A 15771-nucleotide genomic window follows, 5' to 3' on the forward strand; every position below is an offset into this window, starting at 1 on the left:
TGGTGTACTTCGGATAAAAAGGGAGGAGGGGGGCTACTTGTCTTTAAGTATACCCTGGGTCCCATCTGTTTTGCACCAGTTCAGCCCCAGGGACATGGCAAACTTTCAGTATTGCAGCAAGGTGTTTCTGCAAGGCAGGAAATGTCACCATGTGTATTACTCCATAACTGGGAGGGTTCTGTAATGGATGAAGTTGCAGTGAGCATAAAGGAAGTGTAAGTGCAAAATGAGCCTTGTGCCAGAGGTGATGGCAGTGTGCAGCCCCAGGTAGGGTGGTGCAGCACCAACAGCCTGTCTGTTCCACTGCTCTCCACCCCATGTTTCACAGGACACCTTCATTTACAGGCTGTCCTTAGTTTGGCAAGCAGGACAGGTTAGAGCTGCTCTGGAAGCAGTAGCTTAAAAAAACACTTGTCTGACTTTCCATTGGTTTTGTATGGTTCTTTATTTTTGGTTTTGATCCTTTTTTTTTTTTTTCCTCTACTTGCTTCTTGATTCATTTTTGCACTGTAACTGGTGAAGCAATTCTTGAATATTTTTCAGTAGAAACTGGAACCTTGACTTGTGCTCCAGCCCACAGAAACAGGAAACTGTTGTGTGGGAGCTGGAAATACAGGGGAAGAGAGGAAGAAATGTTGGCGTGTCCCCCCCCTTTCCCTACCCCCACCTTGCTCTCCTCTTTCTCCTGTGTAGGCAGACAGGGAACATCAGCTGGCAATTAAGAAGTTCTCCTGTGGCTTTGCCTCTGTGGGCTCTCTCTGCCTCATGTTGCTGAAGTGACAGTGGTCCCCAGTTGTACTGGGAGAGGCATCAGCAGGGAGACTGACATGGGGGTGGCAAGCACAAAACGTTCTTATTTCTGCTGTTTGTTGAGGAATCGAGTGGTTCAGCCTGGAGTGCTGCTGGCTCACATGGGGAAAAAAATCATTGCTATCCAACCACTGCTTGTTAGATGCTGACTGTGTGCAGTTTAAATGCTGTAACCGTGCTATGGACAGGCTCAAATCCACTCTGCTGCACAGGCTGGAAGTGCTGTGATGTGGCAGATCAGGTTAACCAAGCATCAGTGATAGTCTGACAGCAAATTATCTCAGTATTAACTTCAGAAACATTAAGGAGAAAAGGTCTTCTTTGACATCGCTCTCTTCTAAGGCAGGATGTTGCCTGTATTGATTTGCCTGTGTTTCCTCCTATTTCCTGAGTTTCACCAAAGCTGTCCCTGCCACAGGCCTTAAGGGCAGCACTGGAAGGTCAAGGCCAAGCTGGATGGGGATTTGAGCAATTTGAGAGGGAGGTGCCCCTGCCTATAGCAGGGGATTGGAACTGGGTGATCTTAAAGGTCCCTTCCAACTAAAACCATTCTGTGATTCTGTGTTTGCTCAGCAAAGCTGAACTGAACTGTAGCATGTGTGTTTCTACATTGCTGAGGTAATAATTTAAATCAGAAAGTGTTTTCTTGGCTCTACAAGATTGAATTTCCTTTCTACGGGTGTTTTATTCCTTGGTAACTCCCCTATCCCCCCACCCCTGCACTGTACTACCAGCAGCCCCTCACTGTACCAGGTGACACTCCGGCAGGGCCTGAATGAGAGAACGCAGCAGCTTTCCTTTTGTTTATTGTGTTACAGTAAAGCAGAATGGCCTGTGATTATTTGCAGTTATCAGCTGATGATTTCACCATGTCTAAGGAAAAGCAGTTAAACAGTTCTGGACTTGGTCACTGCTGGAGTGTCAGGAGAAGCTGTGCAAGAGCTTTATGTTGTTGCCCTCCCCTGGGTGCATGGCCAGAGCAATCTTCTGGGAGTCACAGTGCAAAATCCAGGTGCTGGAGACATTCACCCCTGCCCAGGGGGATCCAGTAGTGACCACGTTCAGTGTCAGAATCCTCTGTGCTGGAAGCTCCTCCAAGGCACCTCTCCCTGTGCTGGGGGACTGTTGCCTTGTCCAGGATGGGGCTTTCCCTGTGTCTTCTTCAGATATTACTCTTCCCCACGCTCAATGCGTCGCCCACTTCTCCCACCATGGTAGTTCAAAACCGAACCAACTCCTTTGTCTCTCAAATAATGACCTCTGCAAAGTCCATGACCCAGGAGATGCTTGAAAGCAGTTTCCCTCTCAAAATTGATGAGGATGGCAAGGTAGAGGCTGCTGGTTCCTCTCTGGGCTGATGCTGCTGAAAGGAGCAAGTCTTTCAGAAACAGCAAGCTTTATGTCTTGGTCTTCAAATGTGGTTTTCAGAGCCCATCCCCAGAGGAACCCACCTGGAGCAGTGCAGCTGCGAAGCTCATCAGGATGCTGGCTTTGATGCATCTGTGGCTTTCATTTAACCATGGAAACTCAATCTTCTAAAGAAATTATTGGCGTTAACATCTATGTTACATAAGCCTTTTTTTAATTATTTTTTTACTTTTTCATTCTCCAACTGTGGCTGGAGGGCCAAAAACAGCAAATCAGTGCTGGTGAGAAGTCTGAAGAGCCTGAAGGTTACCTGCCCTCACCAACCTGCTTCTTTGTAGATGTTGGTCAGGTGAGTGCAGATTTCATTGGTCACCTTCTCAAAGGAAGTTTTGCAGTCTCCACCAAATTTCTCCTCCATCAGTTGCAAGATAATGTCACAGATGATCTAAACAGGGAGAAGGGAAGAAACGGTATGAACTTTCCTCCATATTAGAGGGAAATATATATATGTATATTGAGATTTTTGGAGGACAGAGAAGGAGAACAAAATTCAGGAGTGTATAGCATTAGAAAATAAGTTGTGGAAAATTAGGTGCGTTATAGAATTCATCCCAAATTGCAGTCACTTCTGTATTTTTTATCTACTCTGTTTCTATGTTTTTTGGCTGCACCCATACACACAGCCGCATAAAGACTGCTTTACAAGACTGGTTCACTCAGTCCCTCCAATACAATCCTTCTGGTGGTAGAGCTGCCCAACTGTTGAGGAGCACTGTGCTGAACACCTATGTAATAGGTGACTTATGGGGTAATCTATCCTGCTCATTTACTGCCTGGTGCTCTGCAACAATGAGCATTTATGTGTCTTGATAGTTTCTGGATAGGTGGTATCATGGGAAGTGGCAATTCCTTTTCTGTGTTGCATTTATTGTTTTGTATACATCTTTATCCTCAGTAAGTCTTTTCTGCATCTTTCTAGGCAGAAATCTTCATTTAGTCTCTCATTCAATAAAAATTGGATCTGCTGCTTTGGAAACCACCTCCTTGTGCCTGAGTGACCTCTGATGGAAAGTGCCTCTTTTTGCACTTTCTGCACTGTAGGGCAGATAACACAGAGACCTATCTACTCTGCTAGTGACTTAAGTTGGACTTGGGTAAACCATTTGGTCCTGTATGTATAATTTGGGTTGCTTCAGTGATGGCAGTGCCCTTCGGCCGTTGTTGATCAGCAGTCATCAAATCATAGAATGGCTTGGGTTGGAAGCAACCTCAAGGATCAACAAGTTCTAAGCCACCAACCTCCAAATCGGTACTAAAACCAGGCTGCCCAGGGCCCCATCCAACCTGGTCTTGAACACCTTCAGGGACAGAGCATCTACAGCCTCTCTGGGCAGCCTGTGCCAGCACCTCAACACTGTCTCTGTGAAGTACTTCCCTCTGACATCCAATCTAAACCTTGAGCTTAAAACAGTAACTGCTGTCTTAGTTGACCTGGGAAAGCTCAGTTCCTGTTACTAGAGAAAAACAGACATCATGGACTGAACTTCAGTGTAAGCTGCTTTTTTTTATGTCGTGTGTGTGGGACAAATGCCAAGTGTGTGGGAATTCTGTTGTGCTGAGTAAACCTGCTACAATTCATGGACAGTTCTGTAGCTCCCAGCAGAGCTGACCTGCCTGCACAGCACCTGCTGCATGGCCTTCTTACCTACAGATACATGCCTGCAGTCTTCCTCCATCTTCCTCCACCGGTGCTCTGAACTGTATATTACACTTACAAATACAAAGCCTGTTTTCCCCAGTTCTCCTCCTCTAAAGGAAGGACACCATCCCATCACAACTACATTCCCCGAGAAAATGACTCATAGCTCACCCTGAAATTTTTGGGGTCAATCTTGAGCTGGGTGGCATGTTTCTGGCCGAGTGGGTTCAGTATCCCAAGAAAAGCCTCAGTGTTGTCCAGATGTTGCACCATGTCGTTGATGGCAGTGAAAACCCTCTTGCCATGGCCTCTGACCTGATCCGACTGTTTCATCTCTTCGGCGCTGTCCATGCCTTTGAAATGTGTGAAATAGGACTTGGTGTCTGGGTGCTCAGTAAACATCCTGTTGAGAAATGAGATTTGGCCTAACTTTCAGACTGAGGCATCAATGCAGATATGAATTCACATTCCAGGCCTTGTCTTATGTATTTACTGGCCTTTTCTCTTCTGTATTAGAATCTTCTGTATTAGAACAGACCTGTCTTTCCCATGCATTTCTATTCCCTTCCCATCCATGCATGATTCTTGTACTCACAGAAGCCTGTCCTTGTGCCTTCCCAGGGTACCTTTCTCCTCTCCCCATTTTAATACCTGCTTCTAGTCTCTGGTCTGCTGGCAGGTTCACTCACAGCAGTTTGGCCAACTATATTTTGGCTCCCATCAGAGTTTCACTTTTTCATAAGGATGTGTAACTGATACTTTACATCCTAATACCAGGAAGAACACGGGAACTGTGTTATCTGCTTGAGAAAGCAGTTGAAGCTGTGCTATCTGCCCAAGAAAGCCAGCCTCGCCTGCCCTGCATTTATTCTGCTGTTTTGGAAGTGGACATCTCAGAGTCAGATGGCGATACAACCGACAGGGACATGGGAGCTCATTTGGGCAGGGTAAATGCAACAGTGCACAGTCATAAGGATGTTCTGGACAGCAGATAGTTCCACTTTTGTCTCAGTATCTATTTTCAAGGAGAAACCCAACTATCACTTTTCTTAGTTAATCACTTCCCGAAATCTGTCCCTGAGAATTTTTCTGCCAGTAATAGATTATTGTTTAAGTTCTCAGCAATGCTTATTTTGTTTATTGTAAGGTAACAGTTCAGTGCCACTCATAAAGGAATTGACTTTTACAGTATGTCAACTAGAGTTATCTTGATCAAACCATTAAGAAATCAGTTTACTTTGTCGAGTAATCTAGGCATCCACCTGAAACAGCAATAGTAAATTCCCTATTGTATTTCATGGAATCAAAGGATGATTGAGGTGATCACACATCCGTGGGTCCATCTGCCCCAACTGCTACTCATCAGAGACACCCAGAGCAGAGTGCCCAGGGCCATGTCCAAGAGGCTCTTGGAGATCTCCAAGGAGGAAACCCTACAAATTCTGAGCAGCCCATGCCAGTGCTCTCATCACTAGCACGATACAGAAGTGCCTGATGCTCAGAAGGAACGTCTGTGCTCCAATTTGTGTCTACTACCTCTTGTCCACCTCTGGCACCAGGCACCACTCTCCCTTCAGGTACTTGTACACACTGATAAGGTCTCCCTTGAGCCCTCTCCAGGCTGAACAGCCCCAGCTCTTTCAGCCTGTCCTTGCAGAAGCAATGCTCCAGCCCCTTCATCATCTTCATGGTCCTTTGCTAGATTCTCTCCAGTAGCTCCATCTCTCTCCTGTACTGGAGTGCCCAGAACTTCTGTAAAGGCAGAGCTGGGCCTATAGAGAAACTAGAGCAAAACCTTCTACAGCAAATGACCCTGGGCTGCCGAATGACTGGATGCTGCTAACATTTCTAGCTGCATTTCTGAGGCTAACCCTCCTCGGGTTGTGTTGACAACAGTGGGAAGGAGCAGTGTATCACATCTGTTGAGGCTTAGCTGGGTACAAGATGTGACATACGAGGCAATGATAGAAGTGTGCTAATAGGATTATTTGGCATGACCATTGTGTATGGAGGTAATCTGAGTCCTTGTTGAGTGAAGGGTATGTGAAAGGTGAATAGCAGAAATGTGTTTATTATGGAAGAAGAGAAGAAAAGAAGGTGAAGACTAAAGGTAGAAAGACCACAGGAAGGATACAATACAATGAAACAGATGAGCTCTGACTGGAAAGGCTGAAAAAGAATGAAAAGAGAAATATTGAGAACATACAACTAAAAAAAATAATCATTAAAGTCATTCAGAGATAAAGGAAAATAGGGAAATAGGGTCCACGTTATTTCCTGTTCTATTTTATACCATGCATTATTTTATTAATCATAAATACATCACTCTTTATTGGGGGTTGGGAGGGAGGAGTGAAGAAATTGTTCCAGTCTCTCCTTCCTTTACCAGACCCCTCCTCCCTTCCTCTTACTTCTCTTTGTATGGATCACTCCTCTGCACCGTTTCCTCCTTGAAGTTGCACAATCCACAGCAAACCAAAATGTTCCCTGTGAGGCTGTGTCAAACACATTGAGATGTGCTTCAAGGTGGCAGCTCCATCCTTCTTACTAGCCCCTGGGCTAGCAGTTAGATGGGCTCTTTTCTTACCTGATCAGCACTGCTGTCCCGTTGTCTTCAGCATCCACATAGATCTTTTCCCAGGCCCCACGGGCGCTCTGCACCTCTGCTTCAGAGAAGGACATAGTGGAGGAAGGGAGGAGAACACGGAGGCAGTGATGGGATGGTTCTGCTCCAGGTCTCTCTTCAGGGCTCTCTAAATACTGCCTGGGGGATTTAAGAGATCATGAATGGACTGTTTGTCTCTGTTCCCATCGGTCACATTTCTGTCGGCTTTAGGGCTGCCTAATCGCCTTTAATCAGGAAAGAAATTAACCACATGAGGAGGGAGGCACAGCACTCCTGCCTGGAGTCTGAGGCCAGAGCAAAGAGCTTGATGTCCAGGAGAGAAGGGAAAATAGGGGATTTTCAGTGGGGAAGAAAAAGATTGACTCTCCTCCCTTCCTACCCCCTACCCAAGCCAGTGCTCAGCCTCTCTTTCTTTGATTTTTCTTCTTTGTTCCTGAGAATGTTGCTGTGCTCAGGGCACCCTGGTGCCCTGCCGTCCCAGCTTCCAGCCATTCTGGCTCCTAAAGATCCCCTTTCCAGCTCTGGCAACTCACTCCAGTCCTACTCTCATGCCATGGCCACTTCTTTCCTTACAATCCTCTGCTCTGCTGTGGCTCACACTTTGGCTTTGGGACCAGGCAGATGACAGACACCACTGAGGCTGAATGATATACATTGATGGTGATGACAAAGTACCCATGACAGCCAGGCTGTGGTACATTGAAGGGCTGTGGCATTCTAAGGCAGCAGATGAACCAGTACAGGATGCTGGGCCTGCAGCAGAGCCTTTCCTCCTGTTGGCCACCCTAATTCTCCTGCCTTGTACCTATGATCCTGTTCTGTCCCTGAGCCCTACAGGCTTGGAAGAGAGGAAGAGATAAGGGGCAGGTTGACACACATGGGCTCATTATCATGACTGTCACTGGGAGAAGGAGGCCAAAAAACCTCGGATTATCCACATGGTGCCCAGGCTTAACCTCTGGCAGGAATGTGCTGGTTAAGCTCAGAGCACGCACACAAAATAGGGCTTAGGGGCCTAAGGAACCACTGCTGCTGGATGTGTGTGAAGACAAAGGCTCATTGTTTGGGATGGTGTGGGAGAGGGAAAGAGTGGGTACAATGAGCAAGGCCAGCCCGGTGCCTGGGGCAGATGGAAAGGGATGGTTGCTACCCTACAGAGACCTGAAGGTATGTAATAGAATTATCAAATAATCATTTGAGTTGGAAGGTAAAGGCCATCCAGTCCAACTCCCCTGCAATGAACAGGGACACCCACAGCTCAATCAGGGTGCACAGAGCCCCTCCAGCCTGACCTTGGGTGTCTCCAGGGACAGGGCATCCACCACCTGTCTGTGCAACCTCTTCCAGTGCCTCACTGCCCCATTGCAGCTCTGCTGGGGGGGGTGGAATTTGAAATGCTGAGAGAATGTAGAAGTGCTTAGCTCAGGGACAAGATAGTGTATGTGGCCTATTTCTGGACTCTTTCATCTCACACCCTGTGCTTTTCCTTTTCTCTTTCCTAGTAGAGGTGAGAGCAATGCACTGAGGTCCTTACAAATTCACAGCTGTGTGGCGGTGGGGCAGAAGGCACGGGTCGCTTCAGCTCCACCTCATAACCTCATCTATGTCAGCGTGCTCTGCTACTGCATGCTGGGTCACCACATCTGCTCTTTCAGAAACTCAGGTATTACTTGCCTCCAAGGGCTTCGCTAGAGTCAAACACCCTCTTGTCAATGGTTTTTGGGCTGGTTTGGTCCGGTTCCGTGACTAGCCAGGTAGGGGGACCCACAGACCAAGGCCCCAGGAAAGGGAAAAAGGGAGAACGGGGAAAAAGGGTAGGGAGATGGGCCTAAAAACAAAACAGAGGCAATGATTTGAAAATAAACAAATTTACTAAGATTTCAGAATGTAAGATGACACACTATAATATAACAGATTAGAATTGAAGCTAATAAAACAATTAAATTAAAGTGTCTGAAAGAAGCCAAAGTCCTTACTCTAGTGCTGAAGTGAGACGTCTAGTTGGGCCGAGCAAAAGAGAATAAGGGAAGGTCAAATAATCTGAATGGTTTTTATCTCTCCCTCTGAGCGGAAACAGTAACAGAACAGTGAACAGTCCTCTAGTGGATGTAGTTCTTCTGTTCTGGGGCAGGAATGGAACTGGAGCATTAACTCTTTGACTCCCAGTAGACTACATGATGTTATGATGTGGAATACTAATAACCAAAAATCATAAAACCATGACATTCCACCCCTATTCCACATCACTACATCATGCTTAATATATACAAACAAAAAATAACCAACAAGCATTAAACACATGCACATACACACACATACATATATATACATGAAATTACTGACTGTACTCCCCCAGTATCAAATTCCCTTATGGTACACACTGAACATCCCCAATTTTCTGCATCACCCACCAAGTGGACCCAAGCTCCTGAGCAAAAACAGTCCTACAGAGAGGTTTGCCCTTTCCAGAAACTGGAAAGACCCAAACCATTTCCCCCAGCATGCTCTTTACATGTACATCAGGGACTTTATCTTCCTCTACAGTAGAGAGCTGAACTGGGGAGGACCATTGCGATTGATAGATCCTCGGGTATTGACAAACTAGATGTTTCCCAACACTCCACCAAATGTTTCCCACTCACTGCTTTCAACATAGTTTTTAACAATCATTGTATCACTCGATTTTACCAGAAACTGGTGCATGATAGGGAATATGATAAATCCACTCAATGCCATGATCAAGTATCATGCCCAAGTATTTACAAGGGAATTTCTGAAATGAGTCCCATTATTTGATTCAATTCTTTCTGGAGTGCCACGTTGCCAAAGGACTTGTTTCTCAAGACCTAATATGGTGTTTCGGGTGGTAGAATGGGATACTACATATGTTTCAAGCCACACAGTGGTTGCTTCCATCATGGTAAGCACATAACACTTACCATTGCGAGATCATGGCAAGGTGATATAATCAACCTGCCACACCTCTCCATATTTATACTTTTGCCATCACCTTTCCCCCTAGAGAGGTTTCATCCTCTTGGCTTGTTTAAATGTGGTACATATGTCACAGTCATGAATAACCTGTGCAGTCGTGTCCATAATTAAATCCACTCCTTGGTCTCTAACACACTTATATGTTGCATCTCTTCCTTCATGGCCCAAGGTCTCATGGGCCCACCAAGCTAGAAATAGTTCACCTTTGTGTTGCCAGTCCAACTTTATTTGGGATGCCTCAATTCTGGCAGCTTGGTCTACTTGCTGTTCTTCAGTAGCCCGACTCTTGGGCACATGAGCATCTACATGACACACCTTTTCTGCCATATTCTTTATTCAAGCAGCAATGCCTTTCCACAGTTCAGCAGCCAAAATAGATTTATTCCTTCCTTGCCAGTTGTTTTGTTCCCACTGCTGTAACCACCCCTATAAGGCATTTGCCACCATCCATGAGTCAGTATAAATATAAAGTACTGGCCACCTCTCCCATTGAGCTACATCTAAGACCAGCTGGGCAGCCTTTACCTCTACAAATTGGCTTGATTGTCCTTTTCCTTCAGTGGCCTCTGCAACTTGTCATGTAGAGCTCCACACCGCAGATTTCCATCTGCAATGCTTCCTCACAATATGACATGATCCATTAGTGAACACGGCAGATTTCTTTTTATTTTCTGATAATTCATTGTATGGTGGGGCCTCTTTGGCATGTGGTATCTCTTCTGATGACGTTTCAAACTTTTTACCTTCAGGCTAGTCCGTGATTGCTTCTAAGATTCCTGGAGAGTATCCAAAACCAAAGGCCTTACTCTAATGCTGAAGGCGAAATAGCTAGGGAGCACGCACCACATAGATAAGCAGTAAAAGAAGGCAATCTTGTGACTTGTGAGCAGTTTTATCTTTCTCTCTAAACAGACAACAGAAATGGAACAGTGAAAGTTTTCTGGGGTATGTAGTTCTTCTCTTCTGAGAACCAAGTACCCAGAAAAATCAACAGTAATTCTTTAACTCCCAGTCTACTACATGATGTTATGATCATATTATAATCATTTATGGTTATAATCAGAATAGGGGTTGCCAGAGGGACAGGGAGGTGATTGTCCCTCTCTACTCTGCCCTTGTGAGGCCCCATTTGGAGCACTGAGTCCAGGTCTGGGGCCCCCAGTACAGGAAAGATGTGAAATTGTTGGAGACGGTGCAGAGGAGGCCACAAAGATGATGAGAGGGATGGAGCACCTCCACTACAAAGACAGGCTAAGGAAGCTGAGCTTGCTCAGCCTGGAGAAAAGAAGGCTGCGTGGAGACCTTGTTGCAGCCTTCCAGTATTCAAAAGGGGATTATAAACAGGAGGGGAATCAACTTTTTACAAGGGTAGACAGTGATAGGACAAGGAGAAATGGTTTTAAGCTTAAGGAGAGAAGGTTTAGTTTGGATGTCAGGAGGAATGTCAGGAGGATTCTACTGGTAGTACGGCAGAATGGAAGGAACCAGGGAATCAAAATTGGAAAGAGTCTTACTTGTGTGAGAAGAAGGACAGATGATGGACTTCATGGTCCATTTGCCTTTCCATTGTAGCAGCTGGCACCTCCCATGTAGGTCGTGCTGCTCTAAGACTCAAGTATTTACACTGATAAAAAATTTATTGTAATTGTCCGACTTTCTTTGGAAGTAATGTCAGTAGCTGTGGCTTTAAATTCAGTAAGCCCAAACTTAATATGCAGAATCAGTTTGCGTTTCCGCCCTAACTTTGTGTCTGGCATTGGTACTCTGCATGAACCAAGCAGTTCGAGCCCTTCCTCATCTACATACTGAGCATCCTGCTTTTCTGTGGAATAAAAAGAAAACAATGCACTTGTCTGACATGGATTTGTTGGTGTGTAAATATATTGGGCAGCTTCATTTATACGCACTGACTCCCCAGCTCCCACCAATTTCTGGAAGAGATCTTTGCAATAGACATAGCCATCAGCTTTTGAGACTCTTCGTTTACGAATATCATGGATAGCTGCATCAAAGTCCGCAGTTACACACAGACCATATGTCCGAGCACTGATTCTTGAGGTAACAATTTTTTGATTGATTCCAAATAAAACAGCCCCTTTTGCAATGGCAAGCTGGGCCTCTAGTGGACAAAATATATGATAATTCCTACTAAAAGCCTGCCTGACCTCATGTCTCAGAATGACACTAGATGCGAAGCCTCCCACAAGCAAAATGTACTGGACCTTGGCCATCTCAGGCTTGGCAAGGATTTCTCTCAAAGCAGCAATAATTTTTTTGATGCTATATTCAAAAAAGCTTTTCATTTTCTCATATGTAATCATGATCATCCCATCACACCACACAGCTCCTGTTGCTTTTTTGAAGAAGTGGGAGATATCCTTCTTTCTTTCTGCAAGTTTGGTCAAATTGTAGTAGCAATGCAAATAGACTGCCTCCCTGTCAGCAGAGCATTTCTGGAAACTGAAGTCGTTCATCATCCGTTGCAATTCGATAGGGTAGCTCTTTACATATTCATCCCATACACCATCATCAAATACCTCCCTGAGGAATATATTTAAGTTTTCATCCACTCTGTTGCCTCCCCATCCACCTCCACACGCCTTGTGTAACTCTTTCAGGCAACGGTTTTCTTGGATCTCGTGTACTGTGATGTCCACTGTGCCACCTATACAAACACATGCACACACATGAATGAAGTCAGATCTTTTCTCTAAATTACAGAAGATCCAGCCTTTAGAAGACCCATCCTCTCCTCCCATTTTTCTGCTTTTCCACGAGATTTCATTAAATGAGAAATAAAAATAAAAATCCTGTGACAAGCATGGAAGTGGAGTCCATGCCCTGGGACTGCACTGCACTGCAGTCCTTTTGGGCCCCCTGCATTCAGCACTGCAAAGCATCCATGCTCTGCACCCAGCAGATTTGTACTCATTGAGAAGGGAGAACATTACCTCCACAGTCAACGACAATATACTGGATCCCAGGAGAGTCTTCAAACTTTCTCTTGTCACTGCCCTCTGCAAGAAACCCTTGCCGTGGAAGCTGTTTGCACCAGAGTGATGCAGCCTCTGGCTCCAGGGCAATAATCAGTTTCTCAGAAATCATGTCAGAGATAAGTCCTGCCTGAAATCACAAGAGAAGTGTCAATTCAGGAAAGGTGGCAAGATCCTGCTGCATGGACACCATCTGCTAGTGAAGCTGCTTTCACCCGCCCTGAGGTAATGGTTCTTACTCTTCTGATTTCTGTGGGCTCAGTTCTGCACAGCCACAGGGGAAAGGGCAAAGCTGTTGTTACTGCCAGTTTGGGACATTTTCCTCCATACACATCATGGGAGTTATCTTTCTGATAGACAAAAACTCAAAATACAGACTAAGTAATGAGAAATTCCTCTTCCTTAATGACTAAAGAAATCTCAGAAGAGAATGTGAGAAGTGGGTTAACTACTGCTTTTACCTCTTTTGCTGCCAGCCGCATGAACTGCTTGGCAGCTGTGCTCCATATGGCTGGGACAGTAATAACCCAGGTGATTTCCTCGAGGTCACAGACGGTATTGGAAGAGGCCTCCTGGATAGTGTTCAGGGCATGTTGCTCCATGTAGCGCAGGCTTTCAGCAAAGACCAATAGGGCAGGAAGGGTGTTTCCATTGCTTGCTTCCAGCCTCATGTCAGAAGTGACTTTCTACAATTGAGAGAAAACAGTTAAAATGTCTTTGGGTTTATATGTGGCAGCCTCGGGAACTGTCCTGTCCCCTGTACATGAACAATGCACAAAGTGTGTTACAGAACAACGTCCTGATTCCGTATCTCAGTAAATTCCCCAAAGTGACTTCAGTACATGGCTAACTGAAATCTAACTGACACAGGTTGCCATCAAACCGTGTAACATTTCAATAGGCAAAATACCAGTGTAGTTGATTAGTTGACTGTTTCTCCTATTCCAGGTTGTATACAGGCCCTGTAGGCCAACTTGAACAGTGGTGGGGAGAATTATTCTTTCTGTGTGACATCATCCCACATTTCCCAGCATGTGCATAGAGCCTTCAGGTTGCTCATTTCTTTCTGTGTGTGGAGTTAAAAAAGTATACACAGGAAAAATATATATACAAATATCCATCTGTTCTGATTCAGTTTCTCTATAATATAATAGCTTGGTTATGGCCTTATGTGTCCATCTGGGTGTACCCGAATCCTGAGGCAGATGGCTGCTCTAAACTCCCTCCATCAGTTCCTGGTTGCTGGTTCTGTCTAGAAAGAGTGGAAATATTTGCCTGCATCCAAAGACATTTCGGGAGCTAGCTTTCACCACATGTGTTTCTCTGTTCTGCTTTGGCAGTGATAAAGTTGGCCCTACAGCACAAGGATCATAAATGAGATCACCAAATCCATCAACCTGGGATCTTTTACAGCCATACGTAGGCAGGTGAGGGGGCTGCTCAGCTAAAATAAGAAAGAACTGTGAGGTGAAGTCTTTTCCAGAGGTGCAGCCACTGCAGAGAAAGGGAATCTGTTTATTTTTGCTTGTAAACTCATTTCCTGTCACTGTTCCTGACTCGGTTAACAGAAAAGGATGTGTTCTCCATGGATGCTTTCTGTGGAGATTCAGAAATAACTAACTGGATTAGGTGTCTGGGAACTGTTGTTTCCCTTTCTTGTTGTTGGGTTATTCTTTTATTTATTTATTTATTTATTTATTTATTTATTGAGGGGGTGGGGGGGGATGGGGGAAGGGGTGAACTAAAATCTCTCTGAAGTCCTTCTGCCCTAAACGTGGATAGGAGCCCATCACTCCACAGGTAACAACACTGCAGCAGATCACATCATTTGCACCTTTCCTGAAGAGGGAAGTCTTCACAGATGCCTCCCATCTCCTCCCAAATCCAGTTCAGAGCTCATTGCTTAGCACTGGGAAATGCAGAGAGCAGATGAGACTTTCATCTGGGGCTCACTCTGTGCTCGGGGCTATTCCATCCTAACAAGCACACACAGAAAGACTTTGTGCAAACTCTCACAGTGGAGAAACACCAATGTAGAGGATATCTACAGTAAAATAAAAAACAGATCGAAAAAGAACCAATGAAGGTAGACAGTGGCACTTAGAAAGCGAAAACTTCAATAGGCAAAAAGCAGGAAGAGGTGAAAGACCCGTGGAGCCCTGGAGCACAGACAAGGAAGCTCTAGAGTAGCATTATATTATTGTGAAGGTGATGAGACACAGGCACAGGTTGCCCAGCAAGGTTGTGGATGCCCCCTCCCTGGAAACATTTAAGGCCAGGCTGGATGGGACTTTGAGCAAGCTGGTCTAAAGGGAGGTGTCCCTGCCTATAACAGGGGGGTTGGAACTGGATGGTCTTAAAGCTCCCTTCCAACCCAAACCATTCTGTGATTCTATGTTTGACTGAACAAATCAACACAGAAATGCTGTGAACAATTCTGAGAGAGCACAGAGCCTTCTGAGAAAAATGACAGCTGGACACCCATAAATTGGCTTCAGCATATCCATTCAGGGGAGGGAGAGAGAGGCCAGCAGAAGTGTATAACGTGGAAGGAGCCCTGTCTACCTAGAGGCTGTCAAACTTCAAATCGTAGAACACTTCTATGGTTCCCTGTAGAAGACAATGAATATCACACAAAGAAGGAGCCCATAATGTTTTTAGCTTATGAAGAATGTGTATCATTTCTTCTTTCATTTAACAAAGTGCTCTTTGACTTCTCTGATCCTCACCAGATAGATTGCTCAGCTCCCTTCACCACTTCCTTTCACCCACATCCCTCCAACAAACAAACAACCTTGACTCCCGTGAGCAGGAACGGCTCTACATACCCTGTTGTACAGGCTCATCTTGAAGTTCTGGAAGAAGTACCACTTGTGAGCTTCGCTGGCTGGCAAGCTCTTATACTTTATCACAGCATCATAGCCAAATTTTGCAAACTCCTGATTCTCGTTGAACAGGATGCAGGTGGGTGTCTTCAAGGAATTGTACCCATGCTCCATTCCCCAGAACACCTGGCAAATTTGGTCTGTGCCTGAAGCAAGGGAAAAACAGTATCCACTGTAGGACGTGCCAAAATCTATAGCAACAACAAAGAGTGAACTGCTGGCCATAGCTGACAGCAGCTCAGAGGTGCACAAATCTAGAGTTATGAAGGAATATAGCTATTCAACTGGAATGAAAGTGATACTGCTCTGGCAGCAGCAAGAAGCCAGCCCACACCTGTCCCGATTGGCTGGGAAGAGATTGGAGTGTGACTGCAATTACAAGAATAACCACTATTT

General features: G+C 45.3%; 2 protein-coding genes across 2 annotated transcripts; both read right to left on the bottom strand.

Moving 5' to 3' along the window:
• Positions 1–2073: 2073 nt before the first annotated feature.
• On the bottom strand, positions 2074–7742 carry LOC100549708 (cytoglobin-1-like). Its single transcript, XM_003202331.5, has 3 exons — positions 6465–7742; positions 4049–4280; positions 2074–2623 (listed from the first exon to the last, which is right to left on the bottom strand). Exons 1-3 carry the CDS (start codon positions 6557–6559, stop codon positions 2495–2497), a joined length of 456 nt encoding a protein of 151 aa, XP_003202379.1. The 5' UTR covers positions 6560–7742; the 3' UTR covers positions 2074–2494.
• A 654-nt stretch (positions 7743–8396) lies between these two features.
• On the bottom strand, positions 8397–15707 carry LOC100550016 (heat shock 70 kDa protein 12A-like). Its single transcript, XM_003202333.5, has 4 exons — positions 15319–15707; positions 12952–13176; positions 12449–12620; positions 8397–12162 (listed from the first exon to the last, which is right to left on the bottom strand). Exons 1-4 carry the CDS (start codon positions 15598–15600, stop codon positions 11117–11119), a joined length of 1725 nt encoding a protein of 574 aa, XP_003202381.1. The 5' UTR covers positions 15601–15707; the 3' UTR covers positions 8397–11116.
• Positions 15708–15771: the final 64 nt, after the last annotated feature.

Source organism: Meleagris gallopavo, chromosome 1 (genome assembly GCF_905368555.1).
Source record: "Meleagris gallopavo chromosome 1, MGAL_WU_HG_1.1, whole genome shotgun sequence".
NCBI lineage: Eukaryota > Metazoa > Chordata > Aves > Galliformes > Phasianidae > Meleagris > Meleagris gallopavo.

What these genes read in the sequence shown, in the direction of transcription:
- LOC100549708 (XM_003202331.5), bottom strand. Translation starts at nt 6,559, where the DNA reads ATGTCCTTCTCTGAAGCAGAGGTGCAGAGCGCCCGTGGGGCCTGGGAA. An exon ending in GGGACAGCAGTGCTGATCAG is followed by an intron (nt 4,281 to 6,464) that starts GTAAGAAAAGAG and finishes ATTTCTCAACAG; the next exon opens with GATGTTTACTGAGCACCCAG. An exon ending in TTGACCCCAAAAATTTCAGG is followed by an intron (nt 2,624 to 4,048) that starts GTGAGCTATGAG and finishes CTCCCTGTTTAG; the next exon opens with ATCATCTGTGACATTATCTT.
- LOC100550016 (XM_003202333.5), bottom strand. Translation starts at nt 15,600, where the DNA reads ATGGCCAGCAGTTCACTCTTTGTTGTTGCTATAGATTTTGGCACGTCC. An exon ending in AGATGAGCCTGTACAACAGG is followed by an intron (nt 13,177 to 15,318) that starts GTATGTAGAGCC and finishes TCTCAATTGTAG; the next exon opens with AAAGTCACTTCTGACATGAG. An exon ending in TATTGTCGTTGACTGTGGAG is followed by an intron (nt 12,163 to 12,448) that starts GTAATGTTCTCC and finishes GTGTTTGTATAG; the next exon opens with GTGGCACAGTGGACATCACA.